The following is an 18,098-nucleotide window of genomic DNA, read 5'->3' on the forward strand; positions in this document are numbered from 1 at the left end:
AGTCTCGGCTCCAAAACGGTGCATCTTCCAATTTTTCCACGGACCCATTGAAAGTCAATGGGTCCGCGAAAAAAAAACGGCACAACGGCCACGGATGCACCCAACGGTCGTGTGCATGAGGCCTAATCCACACAATGGGACAACGTAATCACTCAGGCAGAAGCTACACACTCTTCCCTTTGTAGAATAATGGGGGGGGGGGCGGTGGTCGGTGGATTCCTCCACCGAACTAATAAAACCTAACATGGCCTCACATTACTCCCCCTTAGTTTCATTGGTCGGCATACATGCCTAGACCCTGTCGGGTTGGTTGGGGATGTCCGGGCGCGATAGTTATAACTCCAGTTCTGTTTGGCGTGAGAGGCTATCAGCATTACCATTTTGTTTGCCTGGGCGATATTGTAATCTTCAGTTGACGGGGCGCAGATAGCCGTCACATCCTCGTGATGTTCAAAATACCGTTTTAACATGTTCACATGAAAGGCCCGTGTGATCCTTTCAGCTGAATATTTTGATACGATGTAGGTGGTGTCGCTAATCCGCTCCACCACCTTAAAGAGCCCTTGCCAAGCCGCCTATAGCTTGTCCTTTTTGGAGGGTCTAAGGGCCAATACCTTTTGCCCTACCTCGAGTATCCTATCTCGTGCCCCCTTATTGTACCACTGTTTCTGAACCGCTTGTAGATTTTCTCGTACTGAGTCGGTCAGGGCCTGTAACCGGTCTCTGAACTCCAGTACGTAGGGTACGATAGGGATTCCTTCCTCTCCTGTATAGCCCTCCCAGTTCTCCCGTATGAGGTCCAGGGGTCCCCAAACTTTTCTCTTGTCTAGGAGTTCGAATGGGGAGAACCCGGTATACGCCTGGGGCACTTCTTGGTAGGCAAACAGGAGATGAGGGCGAAACCGTTCCCAGTGTCTGCAGGACTCTGTGAACGCCGTGTGCATTTGCTTAAGCGTGCCGTTAAATCGTTCAGTTGTCCTGCTAACGGGATATAGTGGCTGAGCTTAAGGAGTTGCGGGGTACCATTATCTGTTTCTTTATGTTTTGGGCTGCCCCACTCCCCCGGTGACTCTGTATAATAGCCCCTTCTCCAAGCGAAAAACCCTCTCTAGGGGATCCTACGGCTTTCCTGTAACCCGCTAACGTGGGGTCAGTCTGTTAGGCTTGCCCCAAACCCTGTGGGGTGCCCCAGAATGGGATAGGGTCAGGTGACAATGATGGGTTAGAGTTTCCTACCGGTGGTTCCTCGGAGTGTGTTGGTTCCTCTCGATGGGCTTGAGCCCTGGTAGTCACGAGGTATACTCCGACTTGTTCAGGGTGGGTCAGCTGCGAGGTAAAACATCCCAAATCGTTCCCCAACAAAACTTCAGCTGGTAGGCCGGACATAATCCTTACGTCCAGCTGTTTACCGCCTGTGCCCCAGTTGAGGTGTACCCAAGCGGTGGGTAGCTTATGGATGGCACTTCCTGCTACTCGAACCACCACAGTCCTATTCGTGCGGGCCCTGGCGGGTACTGTGTGGGGTTGCACCAGGGTGAGAGTGGCACCTGAGTCTCTTAGGGCTTGGGCATTCTTCCTGTCTACGGTAACCCACTGCCTGTGGTGCTCCCGATTGTCACCTTCTGCTTGTGCTGGGTTGAGCTCGTGCACTACATCCCTCGGTTCATCGCTGGTGGTCAGTGTTTCTGGGGTCTCATGGTGGTAGTACTGTGCGGCTGCCCTCGTTGGTGGTGGTGCTGATTGCTCCCAGTTCCCTCTGCTCCGCTGTGGGCAATGCATTTTGTAATGCCCTGGCTGGTTGCACTGATGGCACACATTTGGTGCACGTCGGTTGTTGTTGGGAAAGGGTGCTGGTGTGAAAGGGTTAGGCCTCGGAGCGGGCCCAGCCACTGGCGTTGGAGGGAAGGTTTTAGCAATATTCCGACCTCCACTCGATATCCCTTTTCTCCCCTCATGGTGTTCGTCCGCCAACCTTACCGCTTCTTCTACTGTGGTCGGCTTCCGATCCCTTACCCAGTCTCTAGTGTCTGTGGGGGAGTGCTCAAAGAACTGCTCTAGTAAAAGGAGTTGCATTGCCTCCTCTAGCATAGTGGCTTAACAGCCTTGTATCCAACTTTGGGCTGCCCAGTACATCCTAAATGCCCATTCAGTGTAAGAGTCACGGTTCCCTTTCCTTAGTACCCAAAACTTTTCCCGATAGGTTTCTGGAGTCACAGCATACCGGGCGAGCAGAATGTCCTTTACCCTGGTGTAGTCGTGTATGGCTGCGTCCGGAGCTGCCCGTCTGGGTTCTAACTAATACACAGTAATGTTCCCTGACTCACCTCTAAGTACAGGTTATACACAGTATCTCAGGCTCCAAGCCTTAGCAGATCCGGACATCAAACACAAGTCCATACGGGGAAGAGATCTGGCTACACGTAGCCTTGTGGCCCCTCAGCCCTCCTGGCTGAGACCACCCAGAGCCTCACAAGGCCTTTGCTTACAAGTCCTCTCTTCTCCCAGACTGACACACAGAGGGTTGGTTTTATGCCTCCTTGTCATTATCATCACAATTACATATTTCACATAACTTCGCCTTTTCTCAGTAACCACAGCCACTTCAGATTTTACAACAGTTCTGTCAACCTCAGGTTTCGCTATCCGGCTTCCTCTTACACGGTTAGCATAGGATCCCTGATTTTAGCCATCCCAAAGTTACCTCTTGTAACTGACAATTCACTTTGCACCTTATCTGCACCATTGTTTCCAATGGTCATCTCCTTCACGCCTTCATTTAAAGGGATAGGCCCAAGTTCTGCAGAAGTTTTATCACTTGCTGCAGAAGTGTCTCCATATCCCCACAAATCACGGCCCAACACTACACCATGCATGAGCGTAATTTCAACTCCAAGTTCCAAGTCCCAGTTCCCACTGGAGTCTCGCACTCTGTGAGGGCCACAGGATAGTCCTTGCTATCCCCATGAATGTCCAGCACACTTAACATTTTGTCCAGCATATAGTCCCCGGCTACCAAGCTGGCATGTACCAGGCTGCCCTGGCTCCGCGCGTCCAACACTGCTTGGACTGGACGGCCATCCACCACAATGTCACACATTTTCATAGAGGTCCATAGTCCCGGTGTCTTAACACCTACCAGCTCGACACATAGCGACTACTGCCGGCTCACACCACAGTTCAGGGCTTCTAAGGTAAGAGGGCAATGGGCAGCAATGTGTCCCCACTCACGGCACCTCCAGCACTGGAGCATCCCCGTCTCCACAGTGGGAAGACCTCGCTGGGACCAGACTGCCCGTGGGACTCAGTCTTTAGTCCACGCCCAACCTCTACAGTCTTGCTCACTCTGTCTGCTACACGAGCAATAACCGGAACACTCTTACCCATTGACGTCACAGGAAGATGAGGGTGCTCCAGGAACATCATCCTTCTCCTGGATCTTAGGAACCTCCGGCCCTTGGTTCCTGGCGCCACGATCACCTGCAGACTCCTCCATGCAGTGGTTGCCATAGGAAACGCCTTGGCCTTGAATCCCGTTTTTTTTCCGCACTGTGAGTCACACACATCACCGACACCCTGGACCTTCACAAAGTGTCCCCTCAGCGTCGAAGACCCCCTCTTCAGGGCCAACTGCAGTTGTGCCTCCAAAGCCTCCTGCTCTGCAACAAACCGCATTAATTCACTTTGGGGGTAACCAAGCACCGTGGCCATCTCTTCCTGTTGTTTTCTCCGCCACAACTGTCTGACATATTTCTCCATGAGACCCATGGTAATACAGTCCTGTAGCAACTCGTGAACCCCCCAAAAAATTATTTTTATTTTTTCCTCCACAGATCAGTCTCTTTACTGGGGCTTCTGGCCCTTTAAATCACTGCAAGATTGCCTTGCAACACAGAAAAAAATTATCCAGATCTGCAACAACAACAGATTCACTTCTGTCCCGTTCACTCCAACACCGTAGCCACTTTGCCTTTTCGTTACCCCTAGCAACAATGTTGTGTCCTTTTAGCATGGACACTGCCCGCATCCTCTACCAATTGTAAGAGATCGCCCTCTCTCTCTCTCAGGGGGTTGCAGTCACAGACTTCTTCGCAGACAGCCAAATTTAATGTCCAAACTGGTGCTTTATTGTGGCACTTCAGCACCTGTACAAACACAAACATCAAATAAACACCTGCCCGTCTGGGCTCTAACTAATACACAGTAATGTTCCCTGACTCACCTCTAAGTACAGGTTATACTCGGGGTCTCAGGCTCCAAGCCTTAGCAGATCCGGACATCAAACACAAGTACATACGAGGAAGAAGTAGTAGCCTCGTGGCCCCTCAGCCCTCCTGGCTGAGACCACCCAGAGCCTCACTAGACCTCTGCTTACAAGTCCTCTCTTCTCCCTGACTGACACACACAGGGTTGGTTTTATGCCTCCTTAATTGCAGCAGACCTCACCTGCGATGACCTCAGGCTAGGGGAAAACCTGCCGTGGAATGGGGGGTGGTCTGGGAAGGCCCCACTATCAAACCTACTTTCCCAGTCAAAATAAAATCCAGCCCTTGTACTCCAACAAAACAAATAGCTCCAGCAGCTATGTTTGCTGAAGCCAGGGATTTTACTGTACACCTCACCACTATATATATACTGCACAGTACCACTGTGTATGTGTGTGTGTGTGTGTGTGTGTGTGTGTGTGTATGTATATATATATATATATATATATATATATATATATATATATATGTGTGTGTGTGTGTGTATGTATGTATGTATGTATGTGTGTGTATATATATATATATATATATATATATATATATATATATATATATATATATATATATATACAGTGCCTTGCAAAAGTATTCACCCCTTGATTGTTTTCGTATTTTGTTTCATTACAGCCTTAAAGGGAACCTGTCACCAGTTTTATGGTGTCCTAACTAAGGGCAACATAAATAAGTGACTGATTCTCTTAGCAAAATGCTGGGTCACTTTCTTTAATTGACCCAGTCAATCTGCCAACATCTTGTATTGAAAAGCTCCAGCTGATAATGATGAGTCATGAATATTCATGAGCTCCTGACTCTCCCCGCCCACCTGCTGCTGAATGACAGTTTGTTTCCATAGGAATCAGCAGCAGGTGGGCAGGGGAGTGGCTATAGCTCTGAATTAAATATACGCTGGACTCAATGACATCACGCTGGACTCGAATCAGCTCATTAGCATGCGGCATCTTTGTGTGTATATTATGAGGCAACCATCTGTCACACCAGTAAGTGAATACATCTAAGGTACTTTTTAGTAGTTAATGATTGTATATAATTAGTTAGATTATAATCAAATATCCACATGACAGGTTCCCTTTAAGTTCAATGTTTTGTTAATCTGAATGTGATGGAGCAGAACACAATGGTCTAAGTCGGTGAAGTGAAATGAGGAGAAAAATATATAAATAAAACTATTGTTTAGAAATAGAAAACAGAATATTGTCCTGTGCGTATGTATTCACCCCCTTTGTTAGGAAGCCCATAGAAAGCTCTGGTGCAACCAATTACCTTCAGAAGTCACATAATTAGTGACATGTCACCTGTGTGCAATCTAAGTGTCACATGATCTGTCATTACATATACACACACCAGAGGCTGCAACACCTCAGCAAGAGGCATCACTAACCAAACACTGCCATGAAGACCGAGGAGCTCTCCAAACAAGTAAGGGACAATGTTATTGAGAAGTACAAGTCAGGGTTAGGGTATAAAAAATCAAAATCTGTGATGATCCCCAGGAGCATCATCAAATCTATCATAACCAAATGGAAAGAACATGGCACCACAGCAAACCTGCCAAGAGACGGCCGCCACCAAAACTCACGGACCGGCAAAGAGGGCATTAATCCGAGAGGCAGCACAGAGACCTAGGGTAACCCTGGAGGAGCTGCAGAGTTCCACAGCAGAGACTGGAGGATCTGTACAGAGGACGACAATAAGCCGTACGCTCCATAGAGTTGGGCTTTATGGCAGAGCGGCCAGAAGAAGCCATTACTGTCAGCTAAAGACAATAAGGCGCGTTGTGAGTGAAAAGGCCTGTGGGAGACTCGCAAACTGTATGGAGGAAGGAGCTCTGGTCTGAGGAGACGAAAACTGAACTTATCGGACATCAATGAGAACGCTATGTCTGGCGCAAACCCAACACATCACATCCCCCAAAGAACACTATCCCCACAGTGAGACATGGTGGTGGCAGCATCATACTGGGGGGGGGGGGATGGGACTGGGAAACTGGTCACCGCTGAGGGAAAGATGGATGGTGCTAAATACAGGGATATCCTTCAGCAGAACCTGCCCCACTCTGTGCGTGATCTGAGGCCAGGACGGAGGGTCACCTTCCAGCAGGACAATGACCCCAAACACACGGATAAAGCAACACCTGACTGGTTTAAGGGGAAACATGGAAATGTGTTGGAACGGCCGAGTCACAGCCCAGATCTCAGTCCAACAGAAGATCTGTGGTCAGACGTAAAGATCGCTGTTCACAAGCGCAAACATCCGACCTGAAGGAGCCGGAGCAGCTCTGCAAGGAGGAACGGGCAACAATCCCAGTGGTCAGATTGTCACGGCCATGCCCATGACCGTGACTCCTTGACCGCATGCGGTTGCCTGAGGTTTTGTATGGGTGTTCAACCATGGGTGAGGGCCGCTGGTGTGTGGCCTCACTTGTGGTTGCCGCGGGCAACTAGCGTTGTATTTAGCAGCAGAGCAGCCTGAGCGTCGCTAGGCAGCTTGCTGCCCTGGCATGCGGTCTCTCCTGACGTCTTTTATGTGAGGTGTGTGTGTTGTGTGCACTGTATTTTTGTATTGTGTGCACTTCCCCTTTATGTGTGTTTTCCCTTCTGTTGTGCTGGAAGGGTTAACTCCCTTCCCAGTGTGTGTGATGTCACTGGGTGTGGTTGACCGGTGGGTGTGGCCACTTGGGCCTATATAGCCTGGGCCTTTGGCATGGCTCAGGAGGTTGCTTCAGCCTTGCTAGCTGGAGCAGCCTCCTGTGTTTCCTAGCTGCCTGTGAGAGCCACCACTGTGGTCATAAGTTTATGTTCAGTTTGTCTTTGTCTGTGTGATGTTCGGTTTATGCTTTCTTGTATATTTCTGTGCTGCCATGTATCTGGGTTCCGGTGTGTGGATGAGTTTGTGCTGACTTCAGTTTGCTATTTGTGGACTTCAGATTTCCTGCACACGGATCCAGTCAGCAGGGCTGTGGCAGGTGGCTGGAACTAGTGCAGCACCTGCCATATACATTGGTTTGCATTCGTGTTCCCCTTTTCCCTACTGCTTGGCCATTGGGACTCCTGCTCCTCCCTGTCTTGGAGGAGTGGGTTGTCCTACTCTGTTTCCTAGGTCAGGGCAGACTTGAGGGCTTGTAGGGACTATTAGGTTCCAGCGTATGAGCCCTCCTACCATCAAGGTCGGCTCATACTGACAGGAGACAGGGTCAGCGTTAGGGACGCAATAGGAAGTGACCTGCTCCCTAATGCTGTGGTCCTGGCCAAGCAGCAACCGGACATCCTCTAACAACACACGGCTGAGGATTTCCCCCATCCTCAGCCGTGACACAGATGTGGCGACTGCTCCTAGAGACTTATCCACAGCGACTCGGAGCTGTGATGTCCGCAAAAGGGGCTCTACAGAGTACTGACTGTAGGGGGGTGAATAGTTCTGCACATTGACTTTTTCTGTTATTTTGTCCTATTTGTTGTTTGCTTCACAATAAATAAATAAAAACATCTTCAAAGTTGTACCACTTCTCTCAGTGTGAGTGTGTGTGTATATGTATGTGTGTATATATATATATATATATACATACATACACACACACACACACTGCACAGTACCACTTCTCTCAGTGTATATAGACTGCACAGTACCACTTTATTATATTTATTATACACACTTACATAGCGTTGTACAGACATTAGCGGAGGACCCCAGCGCTGCAAGGCACCAGTCCTAACCTCTGAGCCACCGTGCTGCCCACTACCACTTCTCTCAGTGTGTGTGTGTGTATGTATATATATGTACACATATACACTCACTCGGGGCTGTGCACAGTAGCGCTTGCCTCGGGGGGGGGGTGCACAGTAGCGCTTGCCTCGGGGGTGTGCATAGTAGCGCTTCTCACTTCTCTCTTGCAGGGTGGGGCAGTCAGAGCTCGAAGGTCCACATTCATCACAGCACGTGGCTGCATTTCCCAGGCCACAACTTGCGCTGGATCCTGACCTTCATCCTTCTCTTTGTGTTGGTCTGTGAGATCGCTGAGGGCGTCGTGTCCGATGGGTAGGTCCTTGTATCCGCTGCAGAACCTGCTGCTCCATGAGACACGCGTAAGGAAAGTGCATGCGCTGTGCCAGTCCCATGCAGGAACCTGCTACAGGCAACCTCTAGATGATGGTGATATTTCCCTGCCTACATCGGGGAGCAGGTGGTATAGGAATAAGGGAGGGGCACACACATCGGGGAGGAGGTGGTAAAGGAATGAGGGAGGGGCACACATCGGGGAGCAGGTGGTATAGGAATGAGGGAGGGGCACACATCGGGGAGCAGGTGGTATAGGAATGAGGGAGGGGCACACATCGGGGAGCAGGCGGTATAGGGATGAGGGAGGGGCACACACATCGGGGAGCAGGTGGTATAGGAATGAGGGAGGGGCACACATCGGGGAGCAGGCGGTATAGGGATGAGGGAGGGGCACACACATCGGGGAGCAGGCTGTATAGGAATGAGCGAGGGGCACACACATCGGGGAGCAGGTGGTATAGGGATGAGGGAGGGGCACACATCGGGGAGCAGGCGGTATAGGAATGAGCGAGGGGCACACACATCGGGGAGCAGGTGGTATAGGGATGAGGGAGGGGCACACATCGGGGAGCAGGCGGTATAGGGATGAGGGAGGGGCACACACATCGGGGAGCAGGCGGTATAGGAATGAGCGAGGGGCACACACATCGGGGAGCAGGCGGTATAGGGATGAGGGAGGGGCACACACAGGGGAGCAGGCGGTATAGAGATGAGGGAGGGGCACACACATTGGGGAGCAGGCGGTATAGGAATGAGGGAGGAGCACACATCGGGGAGCAGGCGGTATAGCAATGAGGGAGGAGCACACATCGGGGAGCAGGCGGTATAGCAATGAGGGAGGGGCACACATCGGGGAGCAGGCGGTATAGGGATGAGGGGGGCACACATCGGGGAGCAGGCGGTATAGAGATGAGGGAGGGGCACACACATAGGGGAGCAGGCGGTATAGGAATGAGCGAGGGGCACACACATCGGGGAGCAGGCGGTATAGGGATGAGGGAGGGGCACACACAGGTGAGCAGGCGGTATAGAGATGAGGGAGGGGCACACACATTGGGGAGCAGGCGGTATAGGGATGAGGGAGGGGCACACATCGGGGAGCAGGCGGTATAGGGATGAGGGAGGGGCACACATCGGGGAGCAGGCGGTATAGGGATGAGGGAGGGGCACACACATCGGGGAGCAGGCGGTATAGGGATGAGGGGGGGCACACATCGGGGAGCAGGCGGTATAGGGATGAGGGGGGGCACACATCGAGGAGCAGGCGGTATAGGGATGAGGGGGGCACACATCGGGGAGCAGGCGGTATAGGGATGAGGGGGGCACACATCGGGGAACAGGCGCTATAGGGATGAGGGGGGCACACATCGGGGAGCAGGCGGTATAGGGATGAGGGGGGCACACATCGGGGAGCAGGCGGTATAGAGATGAGGGAGGGGCACACACATCGGGGAGCAGGCGGTATAGGGATGAGGGAGGGACACACACATCGGGGAGCAGGCGGTATACGGATGAGGGAGAGGCACGCACATCGGGGAGCAGGTGGTATATGGATGAGGGAGAGGCACACATCGGAAAGCAGGCGATACAGGGATGGGGGACGGGCACACACAGGGGAGCAGGCGGTATACGGATGAGGGAGGGGCACAGACATTGGAAAGCAGGTGGGATGGGGGAGGGGCACACAGATAGGGGAGCAGGCGGTATAGGGATGAGGGAGGAGCACACATCGAAACGCAGGCGCTATAGGGATGGGGGAGGGGCACACATCGGGAAGCAAACGGTATAGGGATGAGAGAGGGGCACACACATTGGGGTGCAGGCAGTATAGGGATGAGGGAGGGGCACAGACATTGGAAAGCAGGCTGGATGGGGGAGGGGCACACATCAGGAAGCAGGTGCTATAGGGATGGGGGAGGGGCACACTTTGGGAAGCAGGTGGTATAGGGATGAGCGAGGGGCACACATCTGGAAGCAAGCAGTATAGGAATGGGGAGGGGCACACACATTGGGGTGCGGGCAGTATGGGGATGAGGGAGGGGCACAGATTGGGGAGCAGGCGGTATAGGGATGAGGGAGGGACACACACATCGGGGAGCAGGCGGTATACGGATGAGGGAGGGGCACACACATCGGGGAGCAGGCGGTATAGGGATGAGGGAGGGGCACACATCGGGGAGCAGGCGGTATAGAGATGAGGGAGGGACACACACATCGGGGAGCAGGCGGTATACGGATGAGGGAGGGCACACACATCAGGGAGCAGGCGGTATAGGGATGAGGGAGGGGCACACATCAGGGAGCAGGCGGTATAGGGATGAGGGGGGCACACATCAGGGAGCAGGCGGTATAGGGATGAGGGAGGGGCACACATCAGGGAGCAGGCGGTATAGGGATGAGGGAGGGGCACACACATATCTGGGAGCAGGCGGTATAGGGATGAGGGAGGGGCACACGCATATCTGGGAGCAGGCGGTATAGGGATGAGCAAGGGGCACACATCGGAAAGCGGGCGCTATAGGGATGGGGGAGGGGCACACACATTGGGGTGCAGGCGGTATAGGGATGAGCAAGGGGCACACATCGGAAAGCGGGCGCTATAGGGATGGGGAGGGGCACACATTGGGGTGCAGGCGATATAGGGATGGGGGAGAGACACACAAAACGGGAAGCAGGCGGTATAGGGAATGTTGGGGGGGCACACACATTGGGAAGCAGGCGGTATAGGGATGGGAGAGGGGCACACACATTGGGGTGCAGGCGGTACATGGATGAGGTAGGGGCACACACATCGGGGAGCAGGCCGTATAGGGATGGGGGAAGGGAACACTGCCAGGTACAGGGAGGACTTGAAGGTCAAATGTTCTGCGCTAGCGACTCACACATAACATGGCAGAAGCCGAGCTCCGGGGTAACGGGAGCAGGAAAATGCAATAAATCACAACATGTCCAGCAATTAGTGAGAGTCCCAGAAAAGAAGCTCTTAGCATCCTCCTCATTATTAACATCTCTTTTGCATCTTCATTATTACCATCTTCATCCCCCTGACCACTACCATCGTCCTCATGACCACCATCATCCTTCTCATTGTCACCACCATCATTGTTATAGTCATCAGCATCATAATCACCTCCTCGTTCCTGTCCCTCTCCTCATCCCCATCCTCCCCATCCTCCTGCCCCTCCTCCCCATCCTCCTGCCCCTCCTCCCTATCCTACTGCCCCTCCTCCCCATCCTTCTGCCCCTCCTCCCCATCCTTCTGCCCCTCCTCCCCATCCTCCTGCTCCTCCTCCCCATCCTCCTGCCCCTCCTCCCCATCCTCCTGCCCCTCCTCCCTATCCTACTGCCCCTCCTCCCCATCCTTCTGCCCCTCCTCCCCCTCCTCCTGCTCCTCCTCCCCATCCTTCTGCCCATCCTCCTGCTCCTCCTCCCCATCCACCTGCTTCTCGTCGCCATCCTCCTGTTCCTCATCCACATCCTCCTGCCCCTCCTCCCCATCCACATGCTCCCCATCCGCATTCTCTTGCTCCCCATCCGCATCCTCCTCATCCACATGCTCCCCATCCGCATTCTCTTGCTCCCCATCCGCATTCTCTTGCTCCCCATCCGCATTCTCTTGCTCCCCATCCGCATTCTCTTGCTCCCCATCCGCATTCTCTTGCTCCCCATCCGCATTCTCTTGCTCCCTATCCGCATTCTCTTGCTCCCCATCCTCATTCTCTTGCTCCCCATCCGCATTCTCTTGCTCCCCATCCGCATTCTCTTGCTCCCCATCCGTATCCTCTTGCTCCCCATCCGTATCCTCTTGCTCCCCATCCGTATCCTCTTGCTCCCCATCCGTATCCTCTTGCTCCCCATCCGTATCCTCTTGCTCCCCATCCGTATCCTCTTGCTCCCCATCCGTATCCTCTTGCTCCCCATCCGCATTCTCTTGCTCCCCATCCGCATTCTCTTGCTCCCCATCCGCATTCTCTTGCTCCCCATCCGCATTCTCTTGCTCCCCATCCGCATTCTCTTGCTCCCCATCCGCATTCTCTTGCTCCCCATCCGTATTCTCTTGCTCCCCATCCGCATTCTCTTGCTCCCCATCCGCATTCTCTTGCTCCCCATCCTCATTCTCTTGCTCCCCATCCGCATTCTCTTGCTCCCCATCCGCATTCCTCTTGCTCCCCATCCGCATCCTCTTGCTCCCCATCCGCATCCTCTTGCTCCCCATCCGCATCCTCTTGCTCCCCATCCGCATCCTCTTGCTTCCCATCCGCATCCTCTTGCTCCCCATCCGCATCCTCTTGCTCCCCATCCGCATCCTCTTGCTCCCCATCCGCATCCTCTTGCTCCCCATCCGTATCCTCTTGCTCCCCATCCGTATCCTCTTGCTCCCCATCCGTATCCTCTTGCTCCCCATCCGTATCCTCTTGCTCCCCATCCGTATCCTCTTGCTCCCCATCCGTATCCTCTTGCTCCCCATCCGTATCCTCTTGCTCCCCATCTGTATCCTCTTGCTCCCCATCCGTATCCTCTTGCTCCCCATCCGCATTCTCTTGCTCCCCATCCGCATTCTCTTGCTCCCCATCCGCATTCTCTTGCTCCCCATCCGCATCCTCCTCATCCACATGCTCCCTATCCACATTCTCTCGCTCCCCATCCACATCCTCCTCATCCACATGCTCCCCATCCGCATTTTCTTGCTCCCCATCCTGCTCCCCATCCGCATCCTCCTCATTCACATGCTCCCCATCCGCATTCTCTCGCTCCCCATCCGCTTCCTCCTGCTCCGCATCCTCCTCATCCACATGCTCCCCATCCGCATTCTCTCGCTCCCCATCCGCTTCCTCCTGCTCCGCATCCTCCTCATCCACATGCTCCCCATCCGCATTCTCTCGCTCCCCATCTGCTTCCTCTTGCTCCTCCTCCTTATCCTTCTGCTCCTCCTCATCCACTTCCTCCTCCTCATTGCTGTCATTTGTATTTGCAGGTTCTCCCGGTCGCGACATCTGCACCTCTACATGCCAGCTGTCATGGCGTTCCTGGCCGGTATCACTTCCATAATCTATTATCATAACATTGAGACGTCCAATTTCCCAAAGCTGCTGATTGGTAAGGCGGGAACCATGCGGACCAATCATTGGTGAACAGCAGGGTCATGTGACTAATAACAGCTGTAAATACAGCGCCTCCAGTGGACAGCGAGCAGATGGGGGTGCTCCACACGTGTTCTCTTATAATTGTGCCGTGTCACCTGCTCCCTGTCATATACGTATTGATTCCCATATAAATTCTCCTCCCCTATAATGTTCATCTATTGTTTTATCATCTCAATGTCCCCCCGGAGAGCTCGGCGACCCGCGTCATCCCACAGAGTTGTATATTGTGGGAGCGTTCTCAGGTGTTCGGACCGGTTTTGTCTGGCTTTATTTTGGGTCACAATAAGTGAAGGGTTAATAAAGTTGTAAATGTGGATGTGAACCGCCCGGTGATACCACAAACTCAGCTCGGCTGCCACACGGTTGTGCAGAGCTGTTATAGAGAACAGGAAATGACAGGAGATAATGAAGCCCCAAACCACCCCCGACCCCGCGGGGTGAACACACAGCGCCCTGTAATAGCACGTTCTCACGAAGTCAGGAACGTGTCCAGTGTCACTGGGACTGGCAGGAATCCAATCTCCACAGGACACATGAATTATTCAGTGTAGAGAGGAAATCCATCGAATGAACCGTAAGAAAGCACCGTCCCCGCGACCTTAACCTTCTAGTAATTGCTTGTTAATGGTCCCAGCCCAAAGACTGCACTCGCAGCACCTGATTGACGTTGGCACAGAACTGACAGTCTATCCTGTTACTGCGCTCGTTCCCTTTGATAATACAGGTGTGTGCAGTATGGAGAGGCAGTGTACTGTACAGCAGATAATACAGGTCTGTGTAGTATGGAGTGGCAGTGTACTATACAGCAGATAATACAGGTCTGTGCATTATGGAGAGGCAGTGTACTGTACAGCAGATAATACAGGTGTGTGTAGTATGGAGAGGCAGTGTACTGTACAGCAGATAATACAGGTCTGTGTAGTATGGAGAGGCAGTGTACTGTACAGCAGATAATACAGGTCTGTGTGGTATGAAGAGGCAGTGTACTGTACAGCAGATAATACAGGTCTGTGTAGTATGGAGAGGCAGTGTACTGTACAGCAGATAATACAGGTCTGTGTGATATGGAGAGGCAGTGTACTGTACAGCAGATAATACATGTCTGTGTGGTATGGAGAGGCAGTGTACTGTACAGCAGATAATACATGTCTGTGTAGTATGGAGAGGCAGTGCACTGTACAGCAGATAATACAGGTCTGTGTAGTATGGAGAGGCAGTGTACTGTACAGCAGATAATACAGGTCTGTGTAGGATGGAGAGGCAGTGTACTGTACAGCAGATAATACAAGTCTGTGTAGTATGGAGAGGCAGTGCACTGTACAGCAGATAATACAGGTCTGTGTAGTATGGAGAGGCAGTGTACTGTACAGCAGATAATACAGGTCTGTGTAGTATGGAGAGGCAGTGTACTGTACAGCAGATAATACAGGTCTGTGTAGTATGGAGAGGCAGTGCACTGTACAGCAGATAATACAGGTATGTGTAGTATGAAGAGGCAGTGCACTGTACAGCAGATAATACAGGTCTGCAGAGATTGATGTCCTTCATGGTGCTCTCAGATGTGTGATCTACATGATGTATAGCAGCCCCTTCCCCCCAGTTATTATTTGGGGATGCCCCTCGTTTCTGTCTTTGAGTGGAGGACTGTTATCGGCCCCTGTCTGTTTCTCACGTCATTACCTACATTGCTGGGGAATCGGCAGCAGTTGCCGCTCCCAGTGTACTCCGAGGGCAGAACTGGATCCTGTTGGGGCTGCTGGTGACAGTGGAGATGATGGTGGAAGTGGTTGTGAAGATGATGTAGTCTTATAATACTACTGGTGCTGTATTATAATGTGTAACGGGTTCTGTCGTCTCTTTTTGCTTCTGCACGCCCACTACCCTCAGCGGACTGGTCTGATGGACATTGTGGCGAAACCAACCTCGCCACTGGGTTTTGGAGAGGCCTGTTTAAACCAACCTCGCCACTGGGTTTTGGATTATGGCCCCTACTAACTTTTAAACCCCTGAACCTATTCCAGGGAATTTTGGATAGGTTTGTCCCCAAGTTATACTGTTTAAATTGATGTAAGTTATATGTATGGACAATGTAACCTCACAAAGTTGTAACAATTTATAATAAGTGTAACTTGTCAGCTTGGGAGGAATATGCTGGGTGTGTTTCTATTGTCCCATTGTGTGTTTAAATGGTGATGTCTGTCCTGTTGTCTCCATATGTGTATTGGCGATCTCCCTTTGTCCTGAGAGATAATTGGATTGCCCTCGGTTGTCTCCGGGACAGAGAGGAGGAAACCATGATGCATTGTGGGGATGTGTTGTATCTGTTCTGTGTCGCAGTCTCCCTTCTGGTCCTCTAGGGGGCGTGAACGATTGGTTGCTGTACTTGCATTGTGTGTGTTGTAAGATATTGATTGGTTGGATTTCAAAACCCTGTGGGCAGTACTATGTTTGTTTTTTATGAATAAAAGAGGCTGTACCTGAAGTACAGTCAGACCACTGCTTGACCCTCAACACGGAGCCTTGTCTCGTTCTTGGGGGGATTCCCTGTATGCTGTTAGAGACTGATTGCCAGGAGTGTAAGCTGATTGTATGCTTTTCCTGTTCGTCTGCTAGCAGCTGTTCGCGAGGTTCCAGTTTGGAGTGCTATTTTGTATCCAGTTCGGGAGTTTGGTGTTCTGCAGTAGCTGTGCCTGTCTCTCAGAAAGGGGCATATCGCCTAAACAGATTTTAACCCCTTGTCTGCTGAAACGGTCCGTTACAGACATTGTTGTTGTTTTTTGTCAAAACCATCTAATTTGTGATGTTCTGTGACAGTAGCATTGGTTTCCTGCAGCTGCACTACTGCCTCACCAGGTTACTGGCCAGTCTCTATAGCATGCTGCTGGTGGAGATGTTGAAGATGTGAGCTGTGATGATGATGGTGGTGGTGGATGTGAAGATGGTTAATGAGGACGGTATTGGTGGAGATGATGATGGTGGTGGTGGAGGTGAGGTTGGTGGAGGTGAAGATGGTTAATGAGGTGTTGGTGTAGATGAAGATGATATAGATGATGATGAGGGTGGTGGTGGAGGTGAAGATGGTTAATGAAGACGGTATTGGTGGAGATGATGATGATGATGGTTGAGGTGTTGGTGGAGCTGATGTAGATGATGATGAGGGTGGTGATTCACTGTTGATGTATTGATGTGTTGATGTATTGTTAATACTGGTGCTGTATTATGATGTGTTACTGGTTCTTTTGTCTCCCCCCCAGCGTTACTGGTCTACTGGATGTTGGCTTTTATTACCAAAACCATCAAGTTTGTGAAGTTCTGTGACAATGGCGTTGGGTTCCTGCAGCTCCGCTACTGCCTGACTGGGTTACTGGCCATTCTGTACGGCATGCTACTGCTGGTGGAGATCAATGTCATCAGAATGCGGGTGAGTGATGTCACAGACCGCAGAGACGTCCTGAGTCTCTGAGTCTGGGCATGTAGATAATGGGCATATGTGTACACACGTGTGTATATTTAGGCTTAGGCTCCTTTTACATCAGCTTATTGCTTTCCGGTTTTGGGATCCGGCAGAGGATCTCAAAACCAAGGCCAAACGCGTCTGTTTTGTCTCCATTCATCGTCACTGGGGACAAAACAGAACAAAGCTGATCGGGTTGCGTTCCGGGTTTTGCGAAACTAAACAAACCAGAATCGGCGCCCATTGACTTACAATGATTTTAATGCCAGTTTGTCCAGTTTCTTTTTAATACAACCGGATCCGGACGTAACGCATGCACCCGGAAGTAGTAAATGAAGCGAATACGTGTTATTCAGGTTTAGAGATCTTCTGCCGGACGCTGATGTGAAAGTCGCCTTACACACTGGTGCTCGGAAGTTTGTGAACCCTTCAGAATTTTCTATTTTTCTGCGTAAATTTGACCTAAAACCTCAGATTTTCACACAAGTCCTAAAAGTCGGTAAAGAACCAAATCAGAGAAATGAGTTACAAATATTAGACCTGGAGAAAATGTCTGTGAGCAGTAAAAGTATGTGAACCCCTAGGAAGAACAGGTAATGGGGGTGACAATCGGGGGTGAGCGGGTGGCAGAGGTCACAGGGACACCTGCACAGGACATTTTATCTCATGCGTATCAATACATTTCCCAGCCTCTCTTGAGCGCAGGGCGCGCTGTGAACGGCGCCGGCAGCGCAGTGATACGGCAAGTGCCTGAAATATCCAATACAAAGCTCTGGACACAGCTTTGTCATTGGTCAGTTTGGGCCGGCTGCCGGACCATTCGGCGCTCCGCTCTGAAGCTGTGGAGGAAGACTGGTGCTGCGGCGTTCCATCTTCACAGGGTAAGCAGCCTCCTGGTGGGCAGTGGATTGCACTAGAGACCTAAGACGGCAGGTAGGTAACGAGGTCACCGGACAGAGTTGTGCAAATGCAGACAGATCCCCGAGAGGCACCTCCAAGGGAAGGAATGAAGGTGACCGCAGCGCTGCCGCCGGTAGTCCAGAGGATGCCCAAAACTAGCAGAAAAACACCAAAAGAAGCCGCCGAGGAGCGCAGGAGACCACAGAGTCGCTTCATTCATGTAACGCGTTTCGAAAGTGTTTTCCGATTTATTCATCAGACCCT

At 51.7% G+C, this 18,098-nt stretch overlaps 1 protein-coding gene across 3 annotated transcripts in view; it reads left to right on the forward strand.

Annotated features, from left to right (window-relative positions):
• Window positions 1-18,098, forward strand: part of ABCC8 (ATP binding cassette subfamily C member 8) — a 78,234-nt gene that overhangs the window by 8,763 nt on the left and 51,373 nt on the right. The window contains exons 2-4 of one of the 3 annotated variants that reach the window (XM_044271161.1): window positions 8,174-8,315; window positions 13,312-13,433; window positions 16,735-16,901. In XM_044271161.1, coding sequence (XP_044127096.1) covers window positions 8,174-8,315; window positions 13,312-13,433; window positions 16,735-16,901 — 431 coding nt within the window. Of the gene's footprint in view, window positions 1-8,173; window positions 8,316-13,311; window positions 13,434-16,734; window positions 16,902-18,098 lie in introns of those variants that run through there. The other 2 variants (XM_044271162.1, XM_044271163.1) reach the window with 2 other exon arrangements.

The sequence above is a fragment of the Bufo gargarizans genome, chromosome 10 (genome assembly GCF_014858855.1).
Source record: "Bufo gargarizans isolate SCDJY-AF-19 chromosome 10, ASM1485885v1, whole genome shotgun sequence".
NCBI classification, from domain to species: domain Eukaryota; kingdom Metazoa; phylum Chordata; class Amphibia; order Anura; family Bufonidae; genus Bufo; species Bufo gargarizans.